General features: G+C 36.8%; 3 protein-coding genes and 2 long non-coding RNA genes across 8 annotated transcripts; 3 read left to right on the top strand and 2 right to left on the bottom strand.

Moving 5' to 3' along the window:
* Positions 1-170: 170 nt before the first annotated feature.
* Positions 171-6,417, bottom strand: LOC138129557 (carboxylic ester hydrolase-like). 3 transcript variants are annotated; one of them, XM_069045861.1, is made up of 9 exons: positions 6,271-6,417; positions 5,955-6,221; positions 5,749-5,902; positions 5,513-5,698; positions 1,274-1,479; positions 1,045-1,225; positions 818-990; positions 500-771; positions 171-457 (listed from the first exon to the last, which is right to left on the bottom strand). In XM_069045861.1, the coding sequence occupies exons 1-9, from the start codon at positions 6,322-6,324 to the stop codon at positions 265-267; spliced, it is 1,686 nt and encodes a 561-aa protein (XP_068901962.1). In that variant the 5' UTR covers positions 6,325-6,417; the 3' UTR covers positions 171-264. The 3 variants fall into 3 exon arrangements, with proteins under 3 accessions (XP_068901962.1, XP_068901960.1, XP_068901961.1); XM_069045859.1 differs by lacking the exons at positions 5,513-5,698; positions 5,749-5,902; positions 5,955-6,221; positions 6,271-6,417 and adding exons at positions 1,529-1,714; positions 1,765-1,918; positions 1,969-2,235; positions 2,284-2,444; XM_069045860.1 differs by lacking the exons at positions 171-457; positions 500-771; positions 818-990; positions 1,045-1,225; positions 1,274-1,479 and adding exons at positions 4,171-4,438; positions 4,482-4,753; positions 4,800-4,972; positions 5,028-5,208; positions 5,257-5,462.
* LOC138129570 (uncharacterized) lies at positions 2,565-3,236 on the top strand. Its single transcript, XR_011159259.1, has 3 exons — positions 2,565-2,865; positions 2,923-3,036; positions 3,091-3,236. It is a non-coding gene; the product is annotated as an uncharacterized lncRNA (long non-coding RNA).
* A 784-nt stretch (positions 6,418-7,201) lies between the features above and the next one.
* Positions 7,202-8,512, top strand: LOC138129564 (gustatory receptor for bitter taste 93a-like). The gene is made up of 2 exons (XM_069045871.1): positions 7,202-8,053; positions 8,104-8,512. Exons 1-2 carry the CDS (start codon positions 7,253-7,255, stop codon positions 8,386-8,388), a joined length of 1,086 nt encoding a protein of 361 aa, XP_068901972.1. The 5' UTR covers positions 7,202-7,252; the 3' UTR covers positions 8,389-8,512.
* Positions 8,438-13,849, bottom strand: LOC138129556 (probable multidrug resistance-associated protein lethal(2)03659). Its single transcript, XM_069045857.1, has 9 exons — positions 12,857-13,849; positions 12,563-12,803; positions 12,280-12,513; positions 11,801-12,231; positions 11,597-11,753; positions 9,856-11,549; positions 9,577-9,807; positions 8,579-9,528; positions 8,438-8,528 (listed from the first exon to the last, which is right to left on the bottom strand). Exons 2-9 carry the CDS (start codon positions 12,652-12,654, stop codon positions 8,478-8,480), a joined length of 3,840 nt encoding a protein of 1,279 aa, XP_068901958.1. The 5' UTR covers positions 12,655-12,803; positions 12,857-13,849; the 3' UTR covers positions 8,438-8,477.
* A 282-nt stretch (positions 13,850-14,131) lies between these two features.
* LOC138129569 (uncharacterized) lies at positions 14,132-27,274 on the top strand. 2 transcript variants are annotated; one of them, XR_011159258.1, is made up of 5 exons: positions 14,132-14,235; positions 14,856-19,149; positions 19,212-20,478; positions 20,534-22,701; positions 23,217-27,274. It is a non-coding gene; the product is annotated as an uncharacterized lncRNA (long non-coding RNA). The 2 variants fall into 2 exon arrangements; XR_011159257.1 differs by having other exon boundaries at positions 19,212-22,701.
* Positions 27,275-27,487: the final 213 nt, after the last annotated feature.

The raw sequence follows: 27,487 nt of genomic DNA on the forward strand, positions 1-27,487 counted from the left end.
GTACCAAAGCTCCTTCTATTGGACAGGATCTAGATATAATATTTTTTGCTCGAAAAAATATTTCTCTGTTTTGTGCCAATTCCATACAATCGCCAACGGTACCAATTTTGAGAGCGCTCTGCCTTCTAGATTATCGTGAAGAAATGTCGTTGGGTTAAGAAAAAACTGTAGAAAATTACAACGAGTAGTTTTTATTTAGTTTCTGCATTGACATTGATCAACAAAAGCGACACAACGCTTTCTTTTTGTATTTTATATCAATATCTAGAATGTGTCAAAATCGCTGAACCCAAGACTGTCATAGAGCTCCACCCACTTGCTGTAAGTCTTTTCTTTCGGATGATTCTTGATTTCCAGGCCGTCTCTGATATCTACATAATAGAAATCACCATCTTCTGTGGAAACCTGTGGCCATGTAACATTTTGCAAAAGCTCTGACGGTTCTGGAGTCGGGTTTCTAAATTCAAATGAAAAAAATGACAATGTTCTATCAACTTACTGATACTTGGCAAAATTGGTCCAGATTTTGATAACTCTATCAACTGTGATTTGGTCAGCTTCGGGATAACCGCTAACGTCGCATCCTGAGCCCGCACAGAAGATGTAAGCGTTGTCACCAGAATGACCAACATGCTCGGCACCGTCGTAGTGAACCTTGGATTTTCCCAATTCCCCATCATGGGAGAATTGATAAAAGTATGTCTCAGCAAAGGTGGAGTAGAACTCCGCATGTCTGATTATTGATCGTGTGAAGGATTGGTCGCTCCAGTACTACAAAAACTTGCAAGATTTTGTTGGTAACAGTTTGAGTACTTACTCTGACTCCGTCGCCGACGTGGTCAGCTAGGTCTTCACCACCAGTGTAGATGTCTCTAATAGAGCGACCTACTTCGATGCGTTTGTCTTCGTCAGGTACTTGCATGTCGTTTGGTACCAACCAGTCTAAGTGCTCATCGAAAGATGTCAGTTGGGAGAGAGTAGTATCGGCATCTGGGTACATTTTAATACAGTACTGCTATAGTATACTCTTGAAGCTATAGTCACTTTGATTGTAGGCAAGTCCTTCTTCGGATGTCATTCCCATGAGTATTGGTACTCCTACAACATTACCGGCTTGGAGCAAGCCGTACATTTTCTTGGTGAGGAAAGCATCAGGATTTTTGACTTCTACGACTGGGGCCCAATAGAAACCTTGCAGGATCTCTGTAGTTTGGAGATTTCTCACCTGCACAATTTCATTTAGAAATAATAAATATACACCAGAGACTCTTACAGAATTGGCGTACTGCTCCGACGCTACATCTAGACTTTTGGCGTCAACACCTTGCAAGAACTCCAACAGAGCGTTGGAGTCACTGTTAGTTTGGAACGTGTCATTGAGGAAAGCAGCAGTGGCGAAAGCAATCTCTTTGGATTTTCTCTGGAAAGCCCAAGGACTCAAGAAGGAACCACTTTGTAAGATCGCGCCTCGAAATAGATCTGCAAATCTGTGTGAAAACAGTGGAGTGTTTTATTTTTGTGCTGTCACCTTTCGAGTTTTGATTGATAAGGTGATAGGCAACAGAAGCGGACCCTGCGCTTTGACCGAAAATGGTTATCTTATCGGGATCTCCTCCGAATAGATGGATGTTGTCGTGGGCCCACTGCAGAGCTAAGTGTTGGTCTTTGAGACCGTTGTTTCCTGGTATGACCTCATCTTGAGTCGACATAAATCCTACGATTAACCTTGTAAGACAAGTACTAGAAAGAAGTGGTACCAAATACCGAAAGGTCCTAGTCTATAGTTGATGGCAGCGAAAACAACGTCTTCGTTTATGATACGTTCAGCATGGACACCTCTACCGGAACCACCAATAAATCCGCCACCGTGAATGTATAACATAACGGGCAGCGCAACAGGTTCGTCTTCAGAAGGAAGCTGAAAGTAGTACTTCAGCAATACCCAATTTTGTAAACTATGTGTAGTACCTGCGGAGTGTAAACGTTGATGTAGAGACAGTCTTCAGATTCTGCGTCGCTGTTGGCATTTTGTTGGTAGCAGGTCACATCTAGATTTACAGTGTCGAGGGGTTCGTCCCAACTTGAAGGTGGAATGGGTGCTTTAAATCGCAACTCTCCTACTGGGGGTGTTGCGTAGGGTATTTTTTCAAAAATGTAGTACTGTTTGTCTGTAAAAGTCGACCCTTCACGTCCTCTTATTGGTCCATCTGGCAACTGTACTTCCGGGGCTGCTAGCTGAAGTGGCTGTTAGTGTCACATTTGGAAAAAAATAAAAGTACTCACTAAAGTACCAATCTGAAGTAGAATAAACAGCGAAAACAGACGCACTTTAGACATCTTGCCAATTCAGTGACTCGTAAGATACTGTTTGCTGTTCTGACTAGTTATCTGATTTACTCTTTGTATCAAAAACTCTCAAATGATAAGAATTGTTGATGTTTCCATCGTATACTAAAAAAAAGCCTTGTGGTATCGACTTTTTTTATATTGTCTCAACCCATTCGAAAATTGTTTTTACTTCTATTCTGCCAAAGTCCCCTCTATTAGACCGGATTTCATTTTTACTATAGTCTATTTTTTCCTGGTAGGCGCGTGCGTGCGCATTTACAAAATCCTGCAACGAAATGCGACTTTCCTATTGGTTACTTTATTTTTCTACTTACACTAGAGAAATGTGCAATATTGCAGTTTTCTGTACTGTCACTGTCAATCAGGTCCAAGCTGCCATTTTTGTTTCATCGTGTCTTAGTTTTCCTTTCGTGTTTTGTGTTGTGTCCGTTTATTTATTAAAAAAACAGTTCTTAGTGGTTAAGAAGTTTTTATATGTCAACAAGATGTCTTAATTTCGATCACCAAATAAATCGCGTAAGTTGGATTTATGCTAACATCAAGTAACAGTTTTTTATTAATGCATATTTATAGCAAATTTCTCACAAACCGAGAAAGAAATTATCGTTAAAGTATTTCGTGGGATCTCCAAGGATTTTGCCGAGTTAACCAAGACGGCTCAAATGGAAAAAACTGCAGATTATACTGGTATTGATTTCTGAATTTTTTGTTGTATCACAGCTTAATTACTTTGTGTTGAAGGTTGTGGATTTAAAACCATTCAATGATACTTGGCGGAAGAAAAGAAGTGTGGGCAATTACAGGCACCGAAGAAACCTGATAGGAAATGTATGATTCAATTGGATGAACATCAAAAATATCTCATTCGAAAAACAGTGCACTCATTTTTCTCTCTGTGTACAGGGAAGTGCAAAACAATGAAGAAATTCCAAACATCAGTCGTTCTAAGATTTAAAAAATTCAAGTAAGTACATACATTGTTTTCAATTAACTGTAAACATTGAAATCTATGTTTTATTTCAAATAGCACAAATAACGAAACAGAAAAAGCCTGTTAATAGAAAGAGAAGACATAACTGGCGAAAAAGATATTTACGGGAAATAAAAACAATACGCCAAGAAGGGAGACCTTTTCTCTTGCAAGATAATGGTTATTATAAATGATTGTAGTCAAAGCAGGCCATGTCCATGTTATGAAATTTTTGCCGCTTTCATGTGAACTGTCAATTTTTGTCGACGTCACTGTAATTTTTTTTAGGTGAAAAGTGCGGTGTTGATTGTTTTGTTTTTTTTTTTTTTTTAATTGTTTTGTACCCAATTTAACTCCTGTGTGTAAAAAATAAAAAATGTACATATAATATTTGTTATCAATTTTTCCACGAGTTTTGTTTACATTTTACAAATTATACAAAAATTAAATCGTAAACATGAGTTTTAATATGCAACCCCAAATACTGATCCCCCTAGATAATATGCAACCAAAAATACTAACAATTCCTGCATCCTGCTAAAAATCTTAGCTATGTGATTCTACCTTTCGGAGATGCGCACGCACGCGCCTACCAGGAAAAAATAGACTTTAATTAGATAGTGATTGTATATTTTGTTCAAAAAAATGTCGGACTATGTTTACCGACAAATAAGGAGTGATACTTAGAACCGTCCCGGTGGTTTCATGTAACATCCCAGAGCTGCATCGAGCAAGGCTTAGATCCGCCTTCGCCAACCCACCGTTTAGCGACAAATCACGAGGTCTAGAAACGCCGCGGGGCTTCACGTCAACATCCCAGAGCCGCATCGAGCAAGGCTTAGATAGAAAGGTGTAGTGAGTAGTCTTTATTAAGTTTCTGTATTAGTATTGATCAATGAATGCGATATATTGCTTTCATTTTGTATTTAATAGGTGTCAAAATCACTGAACCCAAGGCTGTCATAGAGCTCGACCCATTTGCTGTAAGTTGCTTCTTTCGGGTGATTCTTGATTTCCAGATCATCTTTGATATTCACATAATAGAAATCCCCATCTTTTGTGGAAAGCTGTGGCCAAGTGAGGTTTTGCAAAAGCTCTAACGGTTCTGGAGTCGGGTTCCTAAATTCAAAATAAGCAACTGACGATGTTCTAGACAACTTACTGATACTTGGCAAAATTGGTCCACATTTTGATAATTCTGTCAACTGTGATTTGATCACCTTCCGGATTTCCGCTGATGTCGCATCCGGAACCCGCACAGAAGATGTACGCATTGTCGGCAGAATGGGCAACGTCGTCAGCACCCTCGTAATGAACGTTGGCATTCGACAATTTTCCATCATAGGAAAATTGATAAAAGTACGTTTCAGCAAAGTTGGAGTAGAGTTCTGCGTGTTTGATTAGTGATCGTGTGAAGGATTGATCACTCCAGTACTACAAAGACTTGCCAGATTTTACTCATAACTGTTTGAGTACTTACTCTGACTCCGTCGCCGACGTGGTCAGCTAGGTCTTCACCACCAGTGTAGATATCTCTAATAGCGCGCCCCATTTCGGTGCGTTTATCTTGGTCAGTGATTTGCATGTCGTTTGGTACCAACCAGTCTAAGTGCTCATCGAACAATGCCAGTCGGGATTTAGTGGTAGCCGCATCTGTGTACAATTTAATACAGTATTGCTATACTATACTTTTGAAATTGTAAGTCACCTTTATTCCACAGTATTCCTTCTTCGGATGTTATTCCTATGAGTATTGGTACTCCAATAACATTACCAGCTTCGAGCAAGCCATACATTTTCTTGGTGAGGAAAGCATCAGGATTTTTTACTTCTACGAATGGACCCCAATAGTAACCTTGCAGAATCTCTTCAGTTTGAAGAGTTGCCACCTGCACAACTTCATTTAGAAAACAATAATAAATACCAAACATTCTTACAGAACTGGCGTACTTCTCCGACGCTACATCTATACTTTTCGCGTCAACACTTTGCAAAAACTCTAACAGAGCGTTGGAATCAGTGTTAGTTTGGAATGTGTCATTGAGGAAAGCTGCAGTGGCAAAAGCAATCTCTTTGGGCTTTCTCTGGAAAGCCCAAGGACTCAAGAAGGAACCACTTTGCAAAATCCCACCTCGAAATAGATCTACAACTGTGTGTAAAAATAGTGGAGTGTTTTGTTTTTTTTGCTGTCACCTTTCGAGTTTTGATTGATGAGGTGATAGGCAACAGAAGCCGACCCTGCGCTTGCGCCAAAAATTGTTATCTTGTCGGGATCTCCTCCGAACAAGTGGATGTTGTCATGGGCCCACTGGAAAGCTAAGTGTTGATCTTTGAGGCCGTTATTTCCGGGTATGACGTCATCTTCAGTCGACATAAATCCTACGATTTACCTTGTAAGACAAGTACTAGAATGAAGTGGTACCAAATACCGAAAGGTCCGAGTCTGTAGTTGATAGCAGCGTAAACAACGTCTTCGTTTATGATGCGTTCAGCATACGCACCTCTAGCGGTACCACCAACAAATCCGCCACCGTGAATGTATATCATGACGGGCAGCGCAACAGGTTCGTCTTCGGTAGGAAGCTGAAAGGGTACTCTAGCAGGATGTACTGAATTTTGTAGACTACGTATATACCTGTGGAGTGTAAACGTTGATATACAGACAGTCTTCAGATTCTTCCTTGACATTTCTGCTTTGCTGGTAGCAGGTCACATCTAGATTTACAGTGTCGAGGGGTTCGTCCCAACTTGAAGGTGGAATGGGTGCTTTGAATCGCAACTCTCCTATTGGGGGTGCTGCGTAGGGAATTTTTTCAAAAATGTAGTACTGCTTGTTTGTAAAAGTCGACCCTTCACGTCCTCTTATTGGTCCATCTGGCAACTGTACTTCCGGAACTGCTAGCTGAAGTGCCGGTTAGTGTCACATTTGGAAAAAAAATCAAAGTACTCACTGAAATACCAATCTGAAGTAGGATAAATAGCGAAAAGAGACGCACTTTAGACATCTTGCCAGTTCAATCTCTCGTAAGATACTGTTTGGCTTTCTGACTGCTTATGCGAATTACTGTTTGTACCAAAACCACTCAAGTGATAAAGAATTATTTTTGTTGTATGAGACAATCGAGGAAAATTCCAATTGAGTTTGTTTAATAAATAAACCCATTCTAAGATTGTCTTGAACAATATGGTGCTCTTTTTACGTGTATTGTAATTTTTTCCAATTTATCATGGCCATAGAACTCTTAGTACCACGAAAATTGAAAGTACTGTAATTCCTTGCCAAAACTTAAGTATTTATCGTTCGATAATTGGTAGGTACTTCTTTATGGACTTATGATTCTGCGTTACAGAATGATAAAGTACTGCTTAATATTGTAGTACCTTCCTTTAACGTGAGACATTCCGTTATCTCGAAATATCTTTTAGTGTACATTTCATACGTGAGTCTCTCTCTATATTGGCCCAGTTACATTGCAGTTCTTTAAGGTACTCACTGGTACTTTAATAGTGACGTGAGCAAGAATGGAAGAATTGCAATCGATTGCTTGTCGAATTCGAACAAACTAGACAAGCAAGATGGCGACAATATGGACAAGTTTTCCAAAATTTTGGCAGTCAGTACTCCACAATTTGATGTTGCCAGGTTTTGCGTCTTGCATCCACTTTCTTGGGAGTTTTTGAAACCGTTATGACATTTCTTCGTTCTGATACAGTTTAGGCAAATGGAGCAGAAAGCTGAACAAAAAAAAAGATTCCTAGACACGTAACTAGTTATGTCAAGGCTCTACCACGTGTAATTTATAATAATATGTTTTTTTAAATTTTGTCACTTGTTCCGACTGTTGCATGTTCCGAAGCTCATTTATTATTAATATCTTCGAATAAAAAGTTTTGGATCGATTGTTGTGTCATCACGGTGTTGAGACTGTGACGATGGCTCTGCAAGTGTTGTCGTTCGTTTTTAAACTGGGCAAAATGTTGGCCTTGACCCCCTCGTCCCTCACAATGAAGCCTGAATCAGTCATCTCAAAACTGTACAACGTGTTGATTTTCAGCTTGTTAACAGGCGGCGTGTTTGTAGAAATTTCCCAAAAAAACTTCTACTCGGAGCTTATCTTCGTGAAGAAAGTGGTGTGCATATTTGGAGACTTAATCATTTACATTCTAAACTTCTACTCGATTATTGTTCTGGGATTGGCCAAGAAGTCCTGGAAAGATCTAATGGAAAATCTGGAAAGTACCGAGTATCTGGTTCGGCTCCAAAATAAAAAGAGAAACAGGATTTGGTACTGTTTGGGAATTGGACTTGCTAATTTGTACTATTTCGCGTCCATCTCATATATGGTGTACGTTCGGTACAAGTCCATGGGGTGGAGGTACTTGAACCATGTGCAAGGTTATTTGGACTTGTACCAAAAACTGATCCAGTGGGTCATCATCAAAATGGTGTTGGCGCGCTACAAAGGCCTCAAATCTCTCCTTTCAGCTTACAAGCAAAAAAATCAGAATCGACAATTTTCGAACGATCTGAAGAGATTCGAGTACATCATGTCCCAACTGAAGACAACCGTCGACGTTTTCAACGAGCTCTTCGGCTGGCCCTTGCTCCTCATGATCGCCTCCACCATCATCCAAGTCCTGAACACTATAGATTTCATAATATTCTACCACAACGAGCGCTTGGAGCCTTTTGACAGCTTCTTGGTCAACACCTTCCTCGTCACCACGGCTCTGGTGGTACTCCCAAAACTTTGCGAAACTCGTTTTGGCAACTCTTCTTTCAGAGTGGTACCATCGTTTTGATCCTGGCGTGCGACTCGGTGGTGAAAGAAGCCGGCGCGGTTGTCACGCTCGGGTACGACCTGCGGTGCTGCCTCAAGACTGCCCAGTTCTTGGACGACTTGAAGTTGAAGAAGTTCACGAATTTTTTGGAGAAGAATCTGCCCAAGTTTACGGCGGCGAATTTCTTCAACGTAGGAAGGTGGACGATCCTAGACCTGTTCGAGACCCTCATCACCTTCCTGATTATCATGATCCAGTTTGGCAACAGCGCACGAAAGCAACAATAAGCGCTTGTGGAAAACTTATCAATTCTAAATAACAATAAAAATACTTGCAAAAATAACAACGATTTATTTTGGCAAATCTAACAGGTACGTTATAGTTCGCTGATCTTTAGAGTACTCGCCTGTGTAGCCTGTTCCGCGTACTGAAACTCAACCATTACTGTTATCGCCCTCAAACACAGCAAAAACTTACAACTTCCGCGATTTTCGTCAGCTCGTTCATCACCTTGTCTCCATTCTCACGAACGTACCCCGAGAAGATACCATCGTGGTCTTGGAGCAGCTGGTACGGACTCCCAAACTCCGCAACAACTCCATTGTCCATGACCAAGACTTTGTCAGAGTCGATGACGGTGTGCAGCCTGTGCGCTATGGTCAAAACCGTACAGTTCCCGAACTCTCGTCTGATAATAGACTGGATCAGCTCGTCCGATTTCAGATCAACGTTGGCTGTGGCCTCGTCCAAAACCACTATCTTGGAGTTCTTGAGCATCGCGCGTACCAAACACAACAACTGTCGCTGTCCCACGCTGAAATTTGAACCTCCTTCAGAGACCACGCTCTCGAGGGCTGACGGAAGCTCCGAGATCAGTCTCTTGAGCTCCAGTTGGTCCAAAACTCTCCAAATCTCGTCGTCGCTGTGTTCTTTGAACGGGTCCAGGTTCCTGCGAATGGTTCCCAGGAAGAGAACCGGGTCTTGAGGAATGATGGAGATCTTGGATCTGAGACTGTTCAAAGGCATGGATTTGGTGTTGACGCCGTCGATGAAGATTGCCCCTTCGAACGGGTACAAACGGAAGAGAGCTGAAACTAGAGAAGTCTTGCCAGCACCGGTTCTACCAACAATCCCAATTTTTTCTCCTGGTTTGATCTCAAAAGACACATTTTTGAGTACTAGTGGGCTGTCCAGAGAGTACTGCAGGCAGACTGACTCGAAAGTGACTTGTCCCGACTCTGGCCATGATTTTGGAGGTGTGACAGTTCCGTCGTCAGCTTCGGGGGTCAGTTTGGAGTACTCTGTGACACGTTCTACTGATGTCATTTGGCTATCAAGCTCGCCCCAAGTCTTCAACCCAAACTGGACGATTGTCAACATAACGAACGACTGAGTAATGGCCAGTCCAACATTCCCACCGGAAGTTTCTGCACTCTAGATTAAACCCAAGCTTGTCTAGTTTGTCCAAAACTTACCAAAATCAAGCAGCAAGAAGCTGAAGATCACTAGGCCACAGTAGATGCCACAGATCACGTCTGTCCAAAAACCGAAAGCTGTGAACATCGCTGTGAACATGTAATAAGCTGAAGTGTGAAGGTCTTGGTGATTGTCAAACTCTTGGATTAGGATTTTTTTGGCGTTTGAGGCTCTCACAGTTGGTAGACCTTGAATCGAGGCGGAAACGTGTGCAAAAACTGAACTCTTGGCTGAAACGTCATCATACACTAAGAGGAAACAAAGTCTTGGACACTTACTGATCCCTTCAGTTCTTTTGATGTTCCTGTTTGTAGGTTTGAAGACTAGAGCAAACAAGAAAACAAGTACGAAAAGTACTACCGTGGGAACTATCATCCAGAAGTTCATTATTACTATGACAACCACGGAGCCAACTATCGTGAAAAATAGAATCAACATGTTCATCAGATTAAGAGGAACGAAGTCGTCGATGGTACCAATGTCTTTGGAAAAGCGGTTCAGGATTCGACCGGAGGAGTGATGGCTGAAGAACGTCATAGTCTGATGTACTACCTTGTCCAGAATGTTGTTGTGCAGACTTTTCGACGCTCTCATGCAATAAGAAGCGAACACGAGGGAAGCTGCGTGGCTTGTCAAGGCAACAAAAATCATCAGGGCGGCGTAGATGAGCAAGCAGCGATTGGTGGTGAAAAAATTCCAATATGGTGGATGACTATCGGAAGATGTTTCTTCCAGATTGACCCAAAACGTGACGAAATAGTCTGAAAAACTGCTGACTATTTGGGCAAAAAGGAAAAGAAAGATGACCCAACACGTGCGCAACCAGTGCCCAGCTGCCGAACAATAGCTCTTGTAAATCTTCATATCGCTGGTACCGGTACTTCGGTGCTCTTTCACTTGGCATGGCAGATCGTGCTTAAGCAACGGCGTCGCCTTGGTCTCGTCTTTGTTGTCGTCTACTAACTTCTCTCTCAAACCTAGAAAATCTTGCTTTTCGAAAATTTTTCCCGACTCGAGATAGTACACTCTGTCGGCAGTTTGCAAGTACTGGAACTGGTGCGTGGCTAGTACTACGCACTTCCCTTTCAAGTACCCTGAGATGCACCGTTCGAAGATGTGTCGAGCCACGTGGGCGTCTACTGCTGACAAAGGATCGTCCAAGAGGTAAATCTCGGCGTCTCTGTAGACCGCCCTAGCCAGGTTGACTCTAGCTTTCTGCCCCCCACTCAACATCACGCCCTTTTCACCGACCAGTGTCTGGTCCCCGTAGGGCAAGAGCGACAAGTCGTACCCCAAAGCGCACACCTCTATCACTTCTTGGTACTTGTCGGCGTCCCACTCGTGGCCAAACAAGATGTTTTGTTTGATACTCGCCGAAAAAATCCACGGGTCTTGCGAGGCGTACGAGATGGTACCCTCGACGTAGAGATTCCCTTTCGTCACCTCCAGTTCTTTTAGTACCACCTGCAACAGAGTAGACTTGCCGCTACCCGCAGCACCTATCACCCCCACCAGCTCCCCAAAACGAGCCTCAAAAGTGACATCGCTCAGGACGTGGCTGCTCAAATCCGCATCCCATCTAGCAGTGAGGTTTTGCAAAGAGACTCCAGGAGCCTTCTTGTCTAGGTTGCTTTGGAACTTGAGAACGCAACCATTCACAAATTTGTTTTTCTTGTTGCCCACCACGTTTTTTGTCTTCTTTTCGTAATGGAGCAAAAACTGTTGAATCCTTTGGACCGAGATTTTCGCTTCAGCGACAGTAATCACAGCCATTGGGAAAAAGATGATCAGCATAAATTTGAAATTTTCGTAGATGCAAGAGATAGCAAACACCAATTGTGAGGTCAAAGGTACTCCTGTCGCGACTGAGACTGCAATCGCCACGAAAATGGACATTTTTGTGATGTAGGACTTGAAGGTGCTGTTAAACAAACGAAGACTTGTCGCGCGAGTTGTCTGCTGGATCTCGAGGCTACAAGATTTTTTTTTTTTATTTTTTTTAGTCAAAAAAATTCTTACTTTCTGGCTTCTTGGGTCAGCTTCATGAAAGGTTTCTCCCAGGTGTACATCTTGATAGCTTGGATTCCACCGACTATGTCGTTCATCAGACGGATCCTGTAGTCAGTTCTGGAAGCTACCTTCTCCCTTGCATCTGCAAATTTCTTGAAGAAGCACACTGCAACCACAAATTAACTCCATCGTCAAGCAACTGCTAGAACTGACTTTGTGCCACCAAACATAAGAACACAATCGAAAGCCCAGCCATAGCTCCAGGTCCGATTGTGGCATCGATGTAATAGAAAAGCGCAACAATTGCAAGAGGAGCGATCCACAAAGTATTAATGAAGGAGAAGACCACATCGAATTTGCCCACGTCGTTGGAGAGCAGATTGATCAGTTGACCCATCGTGGTCTTTTGCAAAGTACTCCTCGTCAAATCTAGAGACCTGCGATAGATCAGCGACGAGCAAGCAATTCGTACCTTCATTCCCAAGACAGTCAAATTCATCAGGAACCAGTGGATCAGAAAAATTCGCAATAGTGACAGCGTCGCCAGGATGCCAGCACAGACGTACGCCTCTTGCTGGGGGGTTTCCGTCCGGTTGTCTGTGTAGTATCTCAGCAGTTTCGTCAGAAAGTACGGTTGCAAGAAGCTGGAAGTTGTCACAGTACTGACACGACTCGAGTGTGTCTAGACTTACGCAAAACTCAGCTCACAAGGAAAATACAGAATGCCGTAGATGCAAAGTTCTGGTCCGAATTGTTTTGCCAAAGCTCTCATCAAAGACGGATCTTTGCTAAAGAGCTCTTCGTGCGTCCAGTACTCTTCCAATTTGTCTCCGAGACGTTTCGAACTGTACTCCTTGAGAGGGGCGTAGAGATCTTCTTCGGCCAACTCCTTCTTCCATCCTTTCACAAATATCGGGATCTCCCAGCTGGTACAAATCTTTAATGATTCCGACTAAAACGATTTTTCGATCTTACCAGAAGAAGAGGTGAGCCAAGAAATTTGCGCGTTTCTTGGGGTGAGTTTTTAAACCACCTCCTCGAGATTTTTCTGATTCTTTACTTTCCATTTTTATCGAGATTAGCTGGTGTACAACATTTGAAGAGACTTTTTCTTCTAGTAGCAGCGTAGCTGACTGGTAATTTATTTGTTTGTAAATTACAATATTTTCAACTAGCAAGTCCTTTCGTTATCAGAAAGGTCAGACCGTACTGTTATCTATGAACTTAATGTTTGATAAAAACCGAGTAAAATTTGCAATTAAAAGTTACCAAATGGGTTCAGTCAAGGCTGATTCCAGGAACGTTGTCAATAAGTATCGTGTTTGGTGCTTTTATGACCTCGTCGAAGCAAAAGCAATTTACTAAAATTTCAATGAATTTATTATTTTGCTCAGATATTCTTTTCTTCATCATCAGAATGAAGAATCACAGTTGTTTAAAACAATCAGTTAAAATTTTGCAGCGAACCTCCTGAATTGGTACTGGAAGTTCTCCAAAGGAAGAAATGTAACAGAAATATGGTAAACTTGTAAATTACTTAACATGACGTAATTTTTGTAGTTTTAAAAGTTTTATACACACAACAGGAGTGATTTCTTTAATCGGGATGAATTGACTTCTGTAAAGCAGGAAGAATATTGTTTGTTGGCATAATTTTAATTATCTAATCTATTTTTACTTCATTAGCTAGGAAACAGTACTTAATGGGATTTTTTAATTACACACTTTGAAGCCTTTATCGAGGAATAGTAACGAGGTAGCGTAAAAATAAAGTTTAGTGTGATAAAATTTGTTACCCAATAAAATAAATACAAGAAAGACGATTACCCTAACAGAGGTGAAACATTTTTTCAGAATATTTTAACTAGTCACTACAAAAGACAAGACAAGTGTTTACGTTATTCAAAAAGAAAAGATAAGATTGATACCATTTTTCAAAAAATCTATTATCCAAACAATTGCTGATCAGTTATTATCTTGTTACGGTCGTCGGTGAAAAAATCTAATTCCAGGAACTATTAATTTATTGTCATTTGTCGCTCTTTGTCTTAATTTTAATGCTTTTGAAAATACTCTTCTTTCCAATATTTCTACCAACAGCTCAATGCAGGATATTACGCGTTCTTATCCTACAAAACCCCACACATTTTACCTCGTTTGTCTTCAGGTATCAGCACTTTTCAGTTCCATTAAAGTTTCTCACAAAATATTCTACACCAAAAATTTTTCCTAGAAATTGTCAGAGTTGTCCACGTTTGCTGCGAATGCTAAAATATTTACATCTTTTTTTAATAATTGTTCTGGGTAAAGTCCCGTTATTATCGAAAGCATTATTGTTTTTACTGAACGCCAGCATTATAATCATAAAATTAACTATTGCAGCAACAAATTCTGCTTTCCAGGAGTATAAAAAGCACTTTCAGGTTCTTGTACATTTGATAAAATATTTTATTTGAAACAGAAACATATAATTAATTATTCGTTTAAAGAAGATTTTTGCCTATCGATTTATTATCGCTATATCTTATCTGCATCATTGGTATAAAACTGGAAGCAAATAAAAATTGTTCATTGTAAATCAGTAATAACGGTAACAGTGCAATGATCATAAAATGAGTGTTTCCAATAATTCTTCAGGCGACAGCACTGTAAGTGATATTGATAATAATGGTTATTATAATAATAAATGCAAGAATATGCTGATATAACATAAAACAACACGAAAGGGAAAAATATGAAAATATGATATGATACTAAACTTGGAAGAATTCGTTGAAATCAGTATTTCAAAATTGTTATGTTTTCATTTTAGGGCATTAAAAAGTTTCTATTATCCAGAAAAAAACCAGTTACAAACAAATAAAAATAAGTAAAGAAACTAATAAACAAGCGAATCGATAACGGTATCGTTTGATAAAATATTTTGACGACATAGATTAAGCGCTCTTGGTTACTCATGACTCACAAATTTTTTTATGTTTTTATTTTCTATAAAATTCTATTTATTTTATCTCATGTTTTCCTATTTGTAGTTTTCTGTACTAAATCTTTATCAGATCTCTTCATTTCAAATTAATCTAAATTATGTACTTAGAATGAAAGAACACCTGAATTAATAAATTTAAATTTTTTATATTTACTGCTAAAAAAAGTAAAGTAATAAAATCATGAACTTAAGAATTATTATTATTTTGAAGAAACGTAATAAAATTTAGATCTAGAAGACATTTTTTGATTTGCATGTTTATCTTTTTTCATTTTCTTGTAGACTTTCGTTAAAAGACCTGGCACTACTGATAAAGGTAGAGACTACGAAGATGTCACAACTGCATTGATAGGTTTTAATTTGGTGAATAATGGACAAGTTAAAAATTTCCAATTGGCTTCAAACCATGCGAATTTCGACAGTTTTGACGATATTGTAGTAATTGTCGACTATAAGAATAAAACAAAACGACAAATTGCATATCAACTCAAATATTCCCAGAGGAATAAACTTATTACGGAAAATATGTTAGCGGCGAGCAAGGGAGATTTTAGCATTCAGAAGTACAAAGAATCTTACAAGAAGATCAAGGCTGATAATAAACTAGAACTTAACTTCCACTGTATACTCTTTACATCTGCAAAGTTCAACGCTACCGGTGGCTCCAAATTTTATCTGGAAAATAAAAAACACATCAAAATCACTACTTCCGAACTTAAGTCAAAAAACACTTCAAATAACGTTTACAAGTTTGATGTAGAAAATGAATGTGGGAATCAAGATGACGAAATTGAAGAATATAAAGAGTTTTTCGATCATTTTTTCTTGTTTGCTAATCAGAAAAATGTCGATGCAATGAAACAAGATTTATCTAAGTCGTTTCAAAATACGTATCACTGTGATGAAGAACATTTTGAAGATTATGTAAATAAATATATAAAACATTGGAGTGAAATTGAAGGCAGAAAAAATTCTTTGGACAAGAAACAGGTTCAGTTTAAAATTGGAGAAATTTTGTTAAGACCAGTTTTGATAAATTCGTCAATTTTGAAAGATCCACTATTGCAGCCGTTCAAAGAAGCATGTGTCCTGTTTGATGTCGTCATCGTAAATACTAACCAAGATAATATCAAGAACATGTTTTTCAAAGATAACACGATAGATTCAGAACAAGAAGATATATGGTTTGCTGAAATAACACGAGATAATGAACAAATGGTATACGAAGGAATTCGAACGATTCATAAGAGCGGTACCAAAAAGACATTTGTCTTGGTTGGAGACAATATCAGAAGAGAAGATTTTTCAAATTTTAAAATATTTGAAAACCTATTCGATCTGCGCCTCGATATTCACATTTATGAAAGCATCATTCAAAAAAACAAAATATCATTACAAGGAAGAGAATCAATTGCTTGTAAAACAATCATTGCCAATGACGAAGAAATGGAGAAACTTTTCACCACCAGTGAATTGCTTCAAATTTTAAGTGGCAAATTTAGAATTGGCGAAGAAAAAGAAAAATTACCCGAACCGTACATTAACCAGGTTTTAATTAAATTTGTAATTGATATCAGTTTCCTCATGAACACATTGAATTTGTCAGTGATAAGTTGCGAAAATAATTTGGCAACGTTCAAAAAACTAGTTCCTGCTATCAACTTGGTTACAATCGGAGATTATCTGCAAGAAAGAGACCAGGAGAATGAATTAATTTCACAGATAAATTACCACCGTCGCGTGATCGTAGCTGAAGACAAATGCACAGCAAAAGACTTTGATATATTTTGTAAAAAAAACCTTGGGAGAAATTGTCATCATTTTCGATTAACAAACGGAAATTTAGAATGGATCGCCAGCAGAGGAAACGTCGGAGAATTAAGAAATTATGCAACCCCACCTAAATTAGTGAAAGAATCGGAAATCTTCAACTCCTGGAACAGAATAAATGTGATTTCTGCTGAAGCTGGAATGGGAAAATCTGTAATGTTGAAGTTTATGAAAAACCGATACCCATCTCGTTCTTGGGTTTTAGACGTCAGTTTACGAAGTCATTTTTCGTTTTTTGAGGAAACACAAGATCCTCAAGAAATTTGTCGCCGCATTTTTCAACATCACTGTAGTGCCAACAGGTACAATCGTTTTGAAGAAAAAGTTGGAAAGCAATTTTTGAACAAAAAACAAGTCGCAATTCTGCTAGATGGACTCGACGAAATTGTGGATTTTAAAGTAATTTGCAAAGTCATAGCAGCCGTGCGCGCTTTATCAGAATGTGGATTTGTCGTCTGGATTTCGACACGAAAAAATTTGGAAGCAGTTTTAATTAATGAACTGTGTTTATTTCCACTAATAATCAAGCAAATAGACAAAGAACAACAAATGACTTATGCAATGGAACGTTTGAAATACGGTGCAGATGAAACAAAAACAATTGTAGAGAAGCTAATAAATCTTTTGAACACAACCAAATCTTCAGCAATTCTGGGAGTTCTTTTGCAGATGAAAATTTTAACGGATCTTTTATACTATAATTCCAAAAAGTACAGCCAATTTATAGATAATAATTTTACTCTAACAGACATGATTTATTATTTTATCAAAGAAACGATCAATTTTTATCTCAAAGATAAAGGTAATACCGGTTCCCTTAACTCTTTTCTTAAGAGCATTTTCAAAGAATATAGACAAAACAAAATTGAAAAATATGAAATTTTCTCTATAAAATATTTTCTTGAAGTGGAAGACTTTAAAAATTTACCACAAGCAAAATTTTTAAACAATAGTGACACATTTGAAGATGATCTCGGAATAATTACCTACGTCGAAGACACAAGGTTATCATATTTTTCTCATAACATTTTTGGAGAATATTTTGCCGCTAGTTGGTTTGTCAAAAATTTTAAAGATATTCCAAATCTCGCGAATTTTTTTTTCAAACAGAGATACACAAATATCAGGAGGATGTTTGATATGATGTTGAGTAAAAACTATCCAGCTCATTTGGCAGTTTTGCACAACAATCTTGACGACCTCTCCAAGTACGAAAAAGAACTTGAAGTGAGAGACGACCACGGTCGAAATCCGTTGCACCTTGCTTGTTCTTACGGTCAAGCACATCCTCCACTCTTAGTAACGCAGTCGGAGGATAAATACATAATTGACTTTGAAAAAGGTAATTTCGTGCAGAAAGAAAATTCTGTCTTTGCAAATATTTTTAATTTTTTAATTGAACGGTGCAAGCCTTCCGAAAGAGACCGATTGTTTAACTGGGACTGTCTAAATTACGCTGTCAATGCACAGTCCTTGTTTTGTGTTAACTCAATTCTTGCAAGAATCTCTGTTTCTCACGAAATAATTCAAAATATGTACGACGATGCTACCTTGGTCTTCTACTCTGTTAAATTTAACTACGAATATATTAATTTATTTGAATTCATTGAAAATTTACCTTATTTTGAGAGCAAGGATGAATCTAATTTGTTGCACCAAATATGCCAATGGAAAAACAGAAGTAAGTTTTTGGTTACCATTTTAAAAAATAGACAATATCTTGGCGTAATTAACAAAAAAAATTATTTCAAAAAACCGTTCTTTATCGGAAACACGGCATCTACAGGACTACCATCCCGTAGCCACAAGTGGGAAATTTTCTCTGCCCATAATAATAATAAAGTAATTCATTGTTTGGTGATGAACGAAACTCCTCTTCACATCGCTTCTGTTTTCGGTAATTTTGAAGCTGTTAAAATTTTAATCGAAAATGGAGCCGATGTTAATGTTCTGAACAATAATGGCTCTAACCCTTTGCATTATGCAGCCAGCAGAGGTCGACTAGATATTGCGAGGTTATTGTTTAAAAGCGGTGCTGCTCTTAACGTGAGTGACGTTACAAAGCGAAATGAACTTCACTTTGCAGTTGTGGGAATTATTAATAGAGAATTGATAACGTTTTTACTCGATGAAGGTAGCTTCATTTCATTTGATAGCAAAAAACTATCACCTTTAGTGATTGCTGTGGCGAGAAATCGACTGGATATTGTACAACTTTTAACTAGAATAAAAAATTTCGAAAGTTGGACTTCATTTAAGGATTGTATGTACCGTGGATATTTTTGCGCATGTGCTTGTAATAATCCACAACAAATAAATTATTTTTTATACATTGGCGTACCGATAATTATAGAAGATTCTTATCAATCTTCAATTCTACATTTCTTGCCATTATTTAATGCCGTGGAGTCATTCAAATTATTGTTGCAAAAAGGAGCTAACGCCAATAGAAAAAATAACGGCGGATGCAGTCCGCTGCACGTGGCTGCCTTCTCTGGAAATTTGAACATTTTGAAATTACTTTTGGACTCCGGTGCTGACATCAACGCACAGAATAATCTAGGAGGAACTCCCTTGTATTGTGCGACATTTTACAAACGATTTGCTGCGGCAGATTTCTTGAAGCAAAATGGAGCTGATTCAACTATAGCAGATAAATATGGAATTACTCCTGATGTAATTTTAGAATTATATAAGTACGAGCACGATTTAATAACTCGAAGTATTACGCTTGAAAATGCGAAAGGTTTGTATAGCGTTATTGCTTGATGTATTTTATGTCTAATTAATGATTTCCCCAAATTTTAGAACCTTTATCAGAGACTAACGTTATGTTGAATGTGCCAATTCCAGGTGATCCCTTAACCAGAATGTTGAACCTTGGTTGCTTTTATTATGTTGATTTTGTGCCTTAAGAAACAACGTAGTGTCTTATTATACAGTGCATTTTTTTTAACTGTTGCCATAGGGAATTGCATGGTAAAAATTATACCCTCTGTTAACTTATTACTGCAGATTTGGTGCAAATTTTTATTTTTGTAATAAATCATTAATAAGGCTACGTAATGCATACTGTTTGAACAACGAACGACAAACAGTTTTATTTTACTAATTTTACTCTTCAAAGTTGAAATTAATGAACGTAAATAATTTGACAAAAACGTAGTAGGCGATATGGGAACAAAAATTAGGTTTTATATTTTAATTTATTATTTATTTTAATCATAGCCTCGAGGAGATCTCGCTATTTATTTTTTAAATGAAAGTGACAAAAGTCAAAAGTGGAGATGGTCAGATCTCAGGTGCTACTTGAGCCGACATGGACGCTATTCTGGCGGCCGCTCGACGTACTATTATTCCGACGCGCTAGAAATATTTTTTCACAACTTTTTCGACAGTTTAGGATATTGAATTGTAATCTATCCGATAGTTTAAAAAATCTTCCAACTTCGTTCCAAAAATAGTTTGAATATTTTCATCAGAACAAAAGTTAACAGGGGGTATAAGTGTTACCATGCAATTCCCTATGGCAACAGTTAAAAAAAATGCACTGTATATTATATTATTATATTGTACCTGTATATGTATATCTTAATATTAATTTCTTTGTAGACATGAAATGATTTTTTATACGGTGCGATCAATTAAAAAATAAATCGAGTCGGCGTGTTACCTATGGCAACCCATGTTATAGCATAGGCTCCAAAGCAAACTCGATTTTTTTTTAAATGATCGCTCGGTACTATTTTACTCCTACTCTATAATTCCTGCTTACAATATTGACACCCATTGACATTTTTCAAATTCTTTGCAAAAAATTTATTCTAGATAGTTGCAAGAGGGACGATCATTTTGAAACAAAATTCTAACTTATAGTCAAGTTAATCATTACGAGTCTCACAAATTTATTTTCTTGCGTGTTGCAACTGTGCCGGGATTGCAGGGTGTCAAAGCGCGAAATCTTTGCATAGCATAGCATAACGTAGACCCTGATTTTATACCAAAAACTGTTCTGTAGCTTTCAGCTTGAAAAAACTCTCAGAAAGTGAAAATAAAAAAGGCAGCAAAGCAAAAGGTAACTAAAAACTACCGTATGTAGGGGTCACGGTTACATTTTTTTTTTCTCTCAGTTGTTGGTCAAGACCCCTGATACCATTCACAATGTTTTTGAAATTCGGTGCTGACTTAAATGCCCAGAATGACTTAGGAGGAACTCCTTTGCACTTTGCAGAGTTTTTGAAACGAAATGGCGCCGATTCCACATTACCTGATAGATATGGAATTACTCCTGACATCATTTTGGAAATACATAAGCATGATATCACGAATTAGATTGTCATATTTGGGGATGAAGGACATCTGTAGAGTCTTATTGGTTATCTCATAACACTCTCTATATTATACAGGCTAAGAAAATGTTATAAATGAACCAAAACGTTAAAAAATAGAAAGTTTTTTGTTCAAATGTTACATTAAAGTTATTGATCTGTGTTATTCGCTTCTTATTGATATACTTTTTGCTCCAAAATCTTCAGGGAGAGATTTCATCGAAATTGACCCCAACTGATTCACACCAGAAAAATAAAATTTGTTCTTTGCTCTAGTAGAGGAAACAACAAATTATAAAATATGGTGAAACTTTAGGAATTGTGCTCTCCGAGAAAGTAACGCAAATACGTTTATTATATTTTTATTGAGGTTATCATTCCAGGTAAAGTCCCGATCTTATTAAAAGTATTACTATCTTATCTGGATGTCAGAATTCATATCTATCGAGGACTATTGATTCAATTTAATAAAACATCAAATATAACTTTGGTGCTTTATCTGTTATTTTTTTTTCTGATTGATTTCTTTTATTCTTAAAAGCAATGTTAAAAGAAGTTAAAGAGAAATTGAAATTAAAGAATATGAAGAATGTTTCATTTATTTGTGCCTTTATGCATGTATATAAAACATCGAGGCGAAATTCAAATCAGAAGACAATGTTTAGGCAAGAAACTGGTTCAGTTTAAAATTGAAGAACTTTTGTTGAGACTATTTAACAATATTCACTCAAAAAATAAATTAATGCTCTTCAGAACTGAATAATCTAACATTACAGTTAGTTCTGTTAAAAGATTTTTTACATTCGACAAGTTCATTTAAGAGTACAATTTAAAAGTGTAAATACAGGGTCATTATAAGTAATTGTCCCAACGCGGTTGACGTTGGTGACGTTGGTGACGCAAGCCTCATAACATGAGTGAGAGTAGTATCGCCGATAGGTGGCGCTACCGACGGTAGTGGAAATCAGTTTACTAGTTTATCTAACGTTGCGGGGCTGGCAGCACATCCAAAAAAAATTTTGTGGGTTTTCAACGCCAACTGTGGTGGGAGAATAATTTATTATGACCTTCTACAAATGTCGCTAGCGTTGACATAAGAGGAAGCAAACAGGAAATAGATAAGGATGATAAGTAAGTAAGAAAAGTAACTGTTGAAGAAAACAATAGGATTGATTGATTCTATTACACATAAAGACTGTTTCCCAAAAAATCAATCAATGAAAGAAAATTATTGCATATCATTACTTTACTTCATGACGTTGACAGTGACTACAATAAATTTAAATAACGTGTTAATCGATTCGAGTAGTGGGTTTTAATGAAAAATATTTGTACCAACTGTTCACAGCAGGATATAACACCCTTTTACCCTACAAAACGCCACATAATTTTTAAAAAAATTCATTTTTGGTTCATGTTGCTCCTACTTACGAAGTATTTTACGAAAAAAAGTCCAAAACGAATTGAATTAAAGAATTTGTGTTAATTTTTCCAAATTTTTTTGAAATAACTGTTACAGTCAGTAAGGTGGAGCATTTTCATTCTTAATGTATACGCCCAGAACACAAACACATTTTAAATTTTATTTTATGGCTCAAGGTAAAGTCCCAATCTTATCAAACGCATTACCAACTGATTTAAAGACAAAAAATATAATTATAAAATACAGTAGTATAGTAATACATTTCTGCTATTTAGAAGAAAGAAAAGCATATATTGGTATTCCTGCTTTCGATTATTACTGTATGATTGACGGAATATTTTATGTAAAAATTGAAACAAATTACATGAATATTGGTTTAGAGAACGATAGAAGGCTTCTATCTACGGATTATTGTCACCGTATCTTATCTCTTACGTTGGTATGGAAATCAAATCAAATAGAATTTGTTCAGTAGTAAATAAGTATAGCAGTAACAGTGCAATTTGGTGATAAAATGAGTGTCTCCAACTCTTCAGGCGACATAACTGTAAGTGATAATAATAATAATAATAAATGCAAAAATATGAAAATATAATAAGATACTAAACTTAGAAGCATAATTAACTTGAAATAATTCGTTGAAAAAATTTTTATTAAAGAATTTACAGATATTATCCTGAAAGAAATCTAGTACATACCTACAACGCTCACTAAATTCTTAGTCATACATGACTCAAAAACTTTTTTTCTTTATATTTTCGATACATTTTACATTGTTTTATGTTTTCGAATTTGTAGTTTTCTGTATTCAATTTATTTCAGATTTCTTCATTTCAAATTAATCTAAATTATATAGATGGAAAGGAATACCTGAATGAATAAAATTATTTTTTTTACTTTTATTGCCAAAAAAGAGAAATAAAAAAAATATCACCTTAAGCTTCATTTATAATAAATACAAACAAATTATGTTTAAATTATTTTTTTTAAGAAACGTAGTAAAATTTAGATCTAGAAGACATTTTTTGATTTGCATGTATATCTTTTTTCATCTTCTTGTAGACTTTCGTTAAAAGACCTGGCACTACCAATAAAGGTAGAGACTACGAAGATGTCACAACTGCATTGATAGGTTTTAATTTGGTGAATAATGAACAAGTCAAAAATTTCCACTTGGCTTCAAATCATGCGAATTTCGACAGTTTTGACGATATTGTTGTAATTGTCGACTATAAGAATAAAACCAAACGACAAATTGCATATCAACTCAAATATTCCCAGAGGAATAAACTTATTACGGAAAATATGTTAGCGGCGAGCAAGGGAGATTTTAGTATTCAGAAGTACAAAGAATCTTACAAGAAGATCAAGATTGATAATAAACTAGAAATTAACTTCTACTGTATACTCTTCACATCTGCAAAGTTCAACGCTACCGGTGGCTCCAAATTTTATCTGGAAAATAAAAAACACATCAAAATCACTACTTCCGAAGTTAAGTTAAAAAACACTTCAAATAACGTTTACAAGTTTGATGTAGAAAATGAATGTGGGAATCAAGATGACGAAATTGAAGAATACAAAGAGTTTTTCGATCATTTTTTCTTGTTTGCTAATCAGAAAAATGTCGAAGAAATGAAACAAGATTTATCTAAGTCGTTTCAAAAAAAGTATCACTGTGATGAAGCACATTTTGAAGATTATGTAAATAAATATATAAAACATTGGAGTGAAATTGAAGGCAGAAAAAATTCTTTGGACAAGAAACAGGTTCAGTTTAAAATTGGAGAAATTTTGTTAAGACCAGTTTTGATAAATTCGTCAATTTTGAAAGATCCACTATTGCAGCCGTTCAAAGAAGCATGTGTCCTGTTTGATGTCGTCATCGTAAATACTAACCAAGATAATATCAAGAACATGTTTTTTAAAGATAACACGATAGATTTAGAACAAGAAGATATATGGTTTGCTGAAATAACACAAGATAATGAGCAAATGGTATACGAAGGGATTAGAACAATCCATAAGAGCAGTACCAAAAAGACATTTGTCTTGGTTGGAGACAATATTAGAAGAGAACATTTTTCAAATTTTAAAATATTTGAAAACCTATTCGATCTGCGCCTCGATATTCACATTTTCGAAAGCATAATTCAAAACAACAAAATATCATTACAAGGAAGAGAACCAATTGCTTGGGAAAAAATCATTGCCAATGACGAAGAAATGGAGAAAATTTTCACCACCAGTGAATTGCTTCAAATTTTAAGTGGCAAGTTTAGAATTGGCGAAGAAAAAGAAAACTTACCCGAAGTATATATTGACCAGGTTTTGAAGAAATTTGCAATTGATGTCAGTTTCATCACGAGAACTTTGGATTTGTCAATGATAAGTTGCCAGAATAATTTGGCAACACTCAAAAAGCTAGTTCCTGGAATCAGCTTGGTTACCGTCGGCGACTATCTGCGCGAAAAGGAACAGAAAAATATATCCCCTTCAGAGATAAATTACGACAAACGCGTGGTAGTAGCTGAAGACGAATGCACAGTTGAAGATTTTGATATGATTCGTGAGAAAAATGTTTCAAGAATTTGTCATCATTTTCGGTTAACAAACGAAAATTTAGAATGGATCGCCAGCACAGGAAATGTTACTGATTTAATAAAGTATGTAACGGAACCTAAATTAATCAAAGAATCGGAAATCTTCAACTCCTGGAACAGAATAAATGTGATTTCTGCTGAAGCTGGAATGGGAAAATCTGTAATGTTGAAATTCATGAAAAATCAGTACTCATCTTGTTCTTGGGTTTTAAGCATCAGTTTACGAAGTCATTTTTCATTTTTTACAGAATCAAAAGATCCTCAAGAAATTTGTCGTCTCATTTTTCAACATCACTGTAATGCCAACAGGTACAATCTTTTTGAAGAAAGTATTGCAAAAGTATTTTTAAACAACAAGAAAATCGCAATTCTGCTAGATGGACTCGATGAAATTGGGGACTATGAAGAAATTTCCAAAGTCATAAAAGCTTTGCGCACTTTATCAGAATGTGGATTTATCATTTGGATTTCGGCAAGAAGAAATTTGGAAGCAGTTTTAATTAAAAAACTGTGTTTGTTTCCATTAATAATCAAGCAAATAGACAAAGAACAACAAATGACTTATGCTACGAAACGTTCCAAATACGGTGCAGATAAAACAAAAGAACTTGTTGAGAAAATTACAAATCTCTTGAACACAACCAAATCTTCAGAAATTTTGGGAGTTCTTTTGCAGATCAAAATATTAACGGATCTTTTATACCATAATTCCGAAAAGTACAGTCAATTTATGGATAATAGTTTTACTCTAACAGGCATGATTTTTTATTTTATCAAGGAAACGATTAATTTTTATCTTAAAGATAAAGGTGACATCGTTTCAGTTAACTCTTATCTTAAGAGCATTTTCAAAGATTATAGAAAGAATAAAATTGAAAAATATGAAATTTTCTCTTTAAAATATTTTCTTGACGTGGAAGACTTTAAAAGTTTACCACAAACAAAATTTTTAGACAAAAGCGACATATCTGAAGATAATCTCGGAATAATTACCTGCGTCAAAAACACAGAATTATCATATTTTTCTCATAACATTTTTGGAGAATATTTTGCCGCCACTTGGTTTGTCAAAAATTTTAAAGATATTCCAAATCTCGCGAAAATTTTTTTCAAACAGAGATACACAAATATCAGGAGAATGTTTGACATGATGTTGAGTAAAAACCATCCAGCTCATTTGGCAGTTTTGCACAACAATTTTGACGAGCTCTCCAAGTACGAAAAAGAACTTGACGTGAGAGACGACCACGGTCGAAATCCGTTGCACCTTGCTTGTTCTTACGGTCAAGCACATCCTCCACTCTTAGTAACCAAGTCGGAGGATAAATACATAATTGACTTTGAAAAAGGTAATTTCGTGCATAAAGAAAATTCTGTCTTTGCAAATATTTTTAATTTTTTAATTGAACGATGCAAGCCTTCCGAAAGAGACCGATTGTTTAACTGGGACTGTCTAAATTACGCTGTCAATGCACAATCCTTGTTTTGTGTTAACTCAATTCTTGCAAGAACCCCTGTTTCTCACGAAATAATTCAAAATATGTACGACGATGCTACCTTGGTCTTCTACTCTGTTAAATTTAACTACGAGTATATTAATTTATTTGAATTCATTGAAAATTTACCTTATTTCGAGAGCAAGGATGAATCTAATTTGTTGCACCAAATATGCCAATGGGACAACAGAAGTGAGTTTTTGGTTACCATTTTAAAAAATAAACTATATCGTCGAATAATTAATAAAAAAAATTATCTTAAGAGGCCTATCATTATTGAATACAAAGGAGACACTTCTTCATTTCATGATTTTGAGTGTGAATATTTCTATGAAGATGACAAAGTAATTCATTGGTTGGTGATGAAGGAAACTCCCCTTCACATCGCTTCTGTTTTTGGTAATTTTGAAGCTGTTAAAATTTTAATCGAAAATGGAGCCGACGTCAATGTTTTGAACAATAACGGTTCTAACCCTTTGCATTATGCAGCCAGCAGAGGTCAACTGGAAATTGTGAAATTGTTGGTAAAAAGCGGTGTTGTTCTTAACGTAAATGACATTAGAAGGCAAAATGAACTTCACTTTGCCTTCATGGGAAATACTAACAAAGAAATGATAAAATTTTTACTTGAAACAGGATCCCGTATTTCACTTGATCTTTACGAATCGTCGGTGCTAGGGGCTGCTGTACAAAACAATCAACTGGAAATTCTACAACTTCTACACAGTGAGGATAATTTTCAAAGTGCTGCAGATTTTGCCACATCTACACTTTATGCCTTTTTGCAAGCATGTATTGATAATAACACGCAAATCATAAATTATTTTTTAAAAGTTGACAAAATAGAAAGTATGCTTGATTCCCGAAGAAACACAATGCTACACCACTTAGCACTTAACGCTCTTGTAAAACCATTAGAAATTTTGTTGCAAAAAGGAGCTAGCGTCAATGGAAGAAATGAGTTGGGCTACAGTCCTCTGCACTTGGCTGCATCATCAGGAAATCTGGAAGTTTTGAAGTTGCTTTTGGACTTCGGTGCTGATATAAACTCCCAGAACAATCTAGGAGCAACACCCTTATATTTTGCTGTCTATTGCAAGCAGTTTGCTGTCGCTGAATTCTTGAAGCAAAAGGGGGCTGGTACCAATTTGGCAGAAATATTTTGGATTAAGCTCGCACTACTTGTACAAATGCATACAGTTTCAACGCCAAATCATTCAAGTGGAATTAGTGT

This window comes from Tenebrio molitor, chromosome 4 (genome assembly GCF_963966145.1).
Source record: "Tenebrio molitor chromosome 4, icTenMoli1.1, whole genome shotgun sequence".
Classification (NCBI taxonomy): domain Eukaryota; kingdom Metazoa; phylum Arthropoda; class Insecta; order Coleoptera; family Tenebrionidae; genus Tenebrio; species Tenebrio molitor.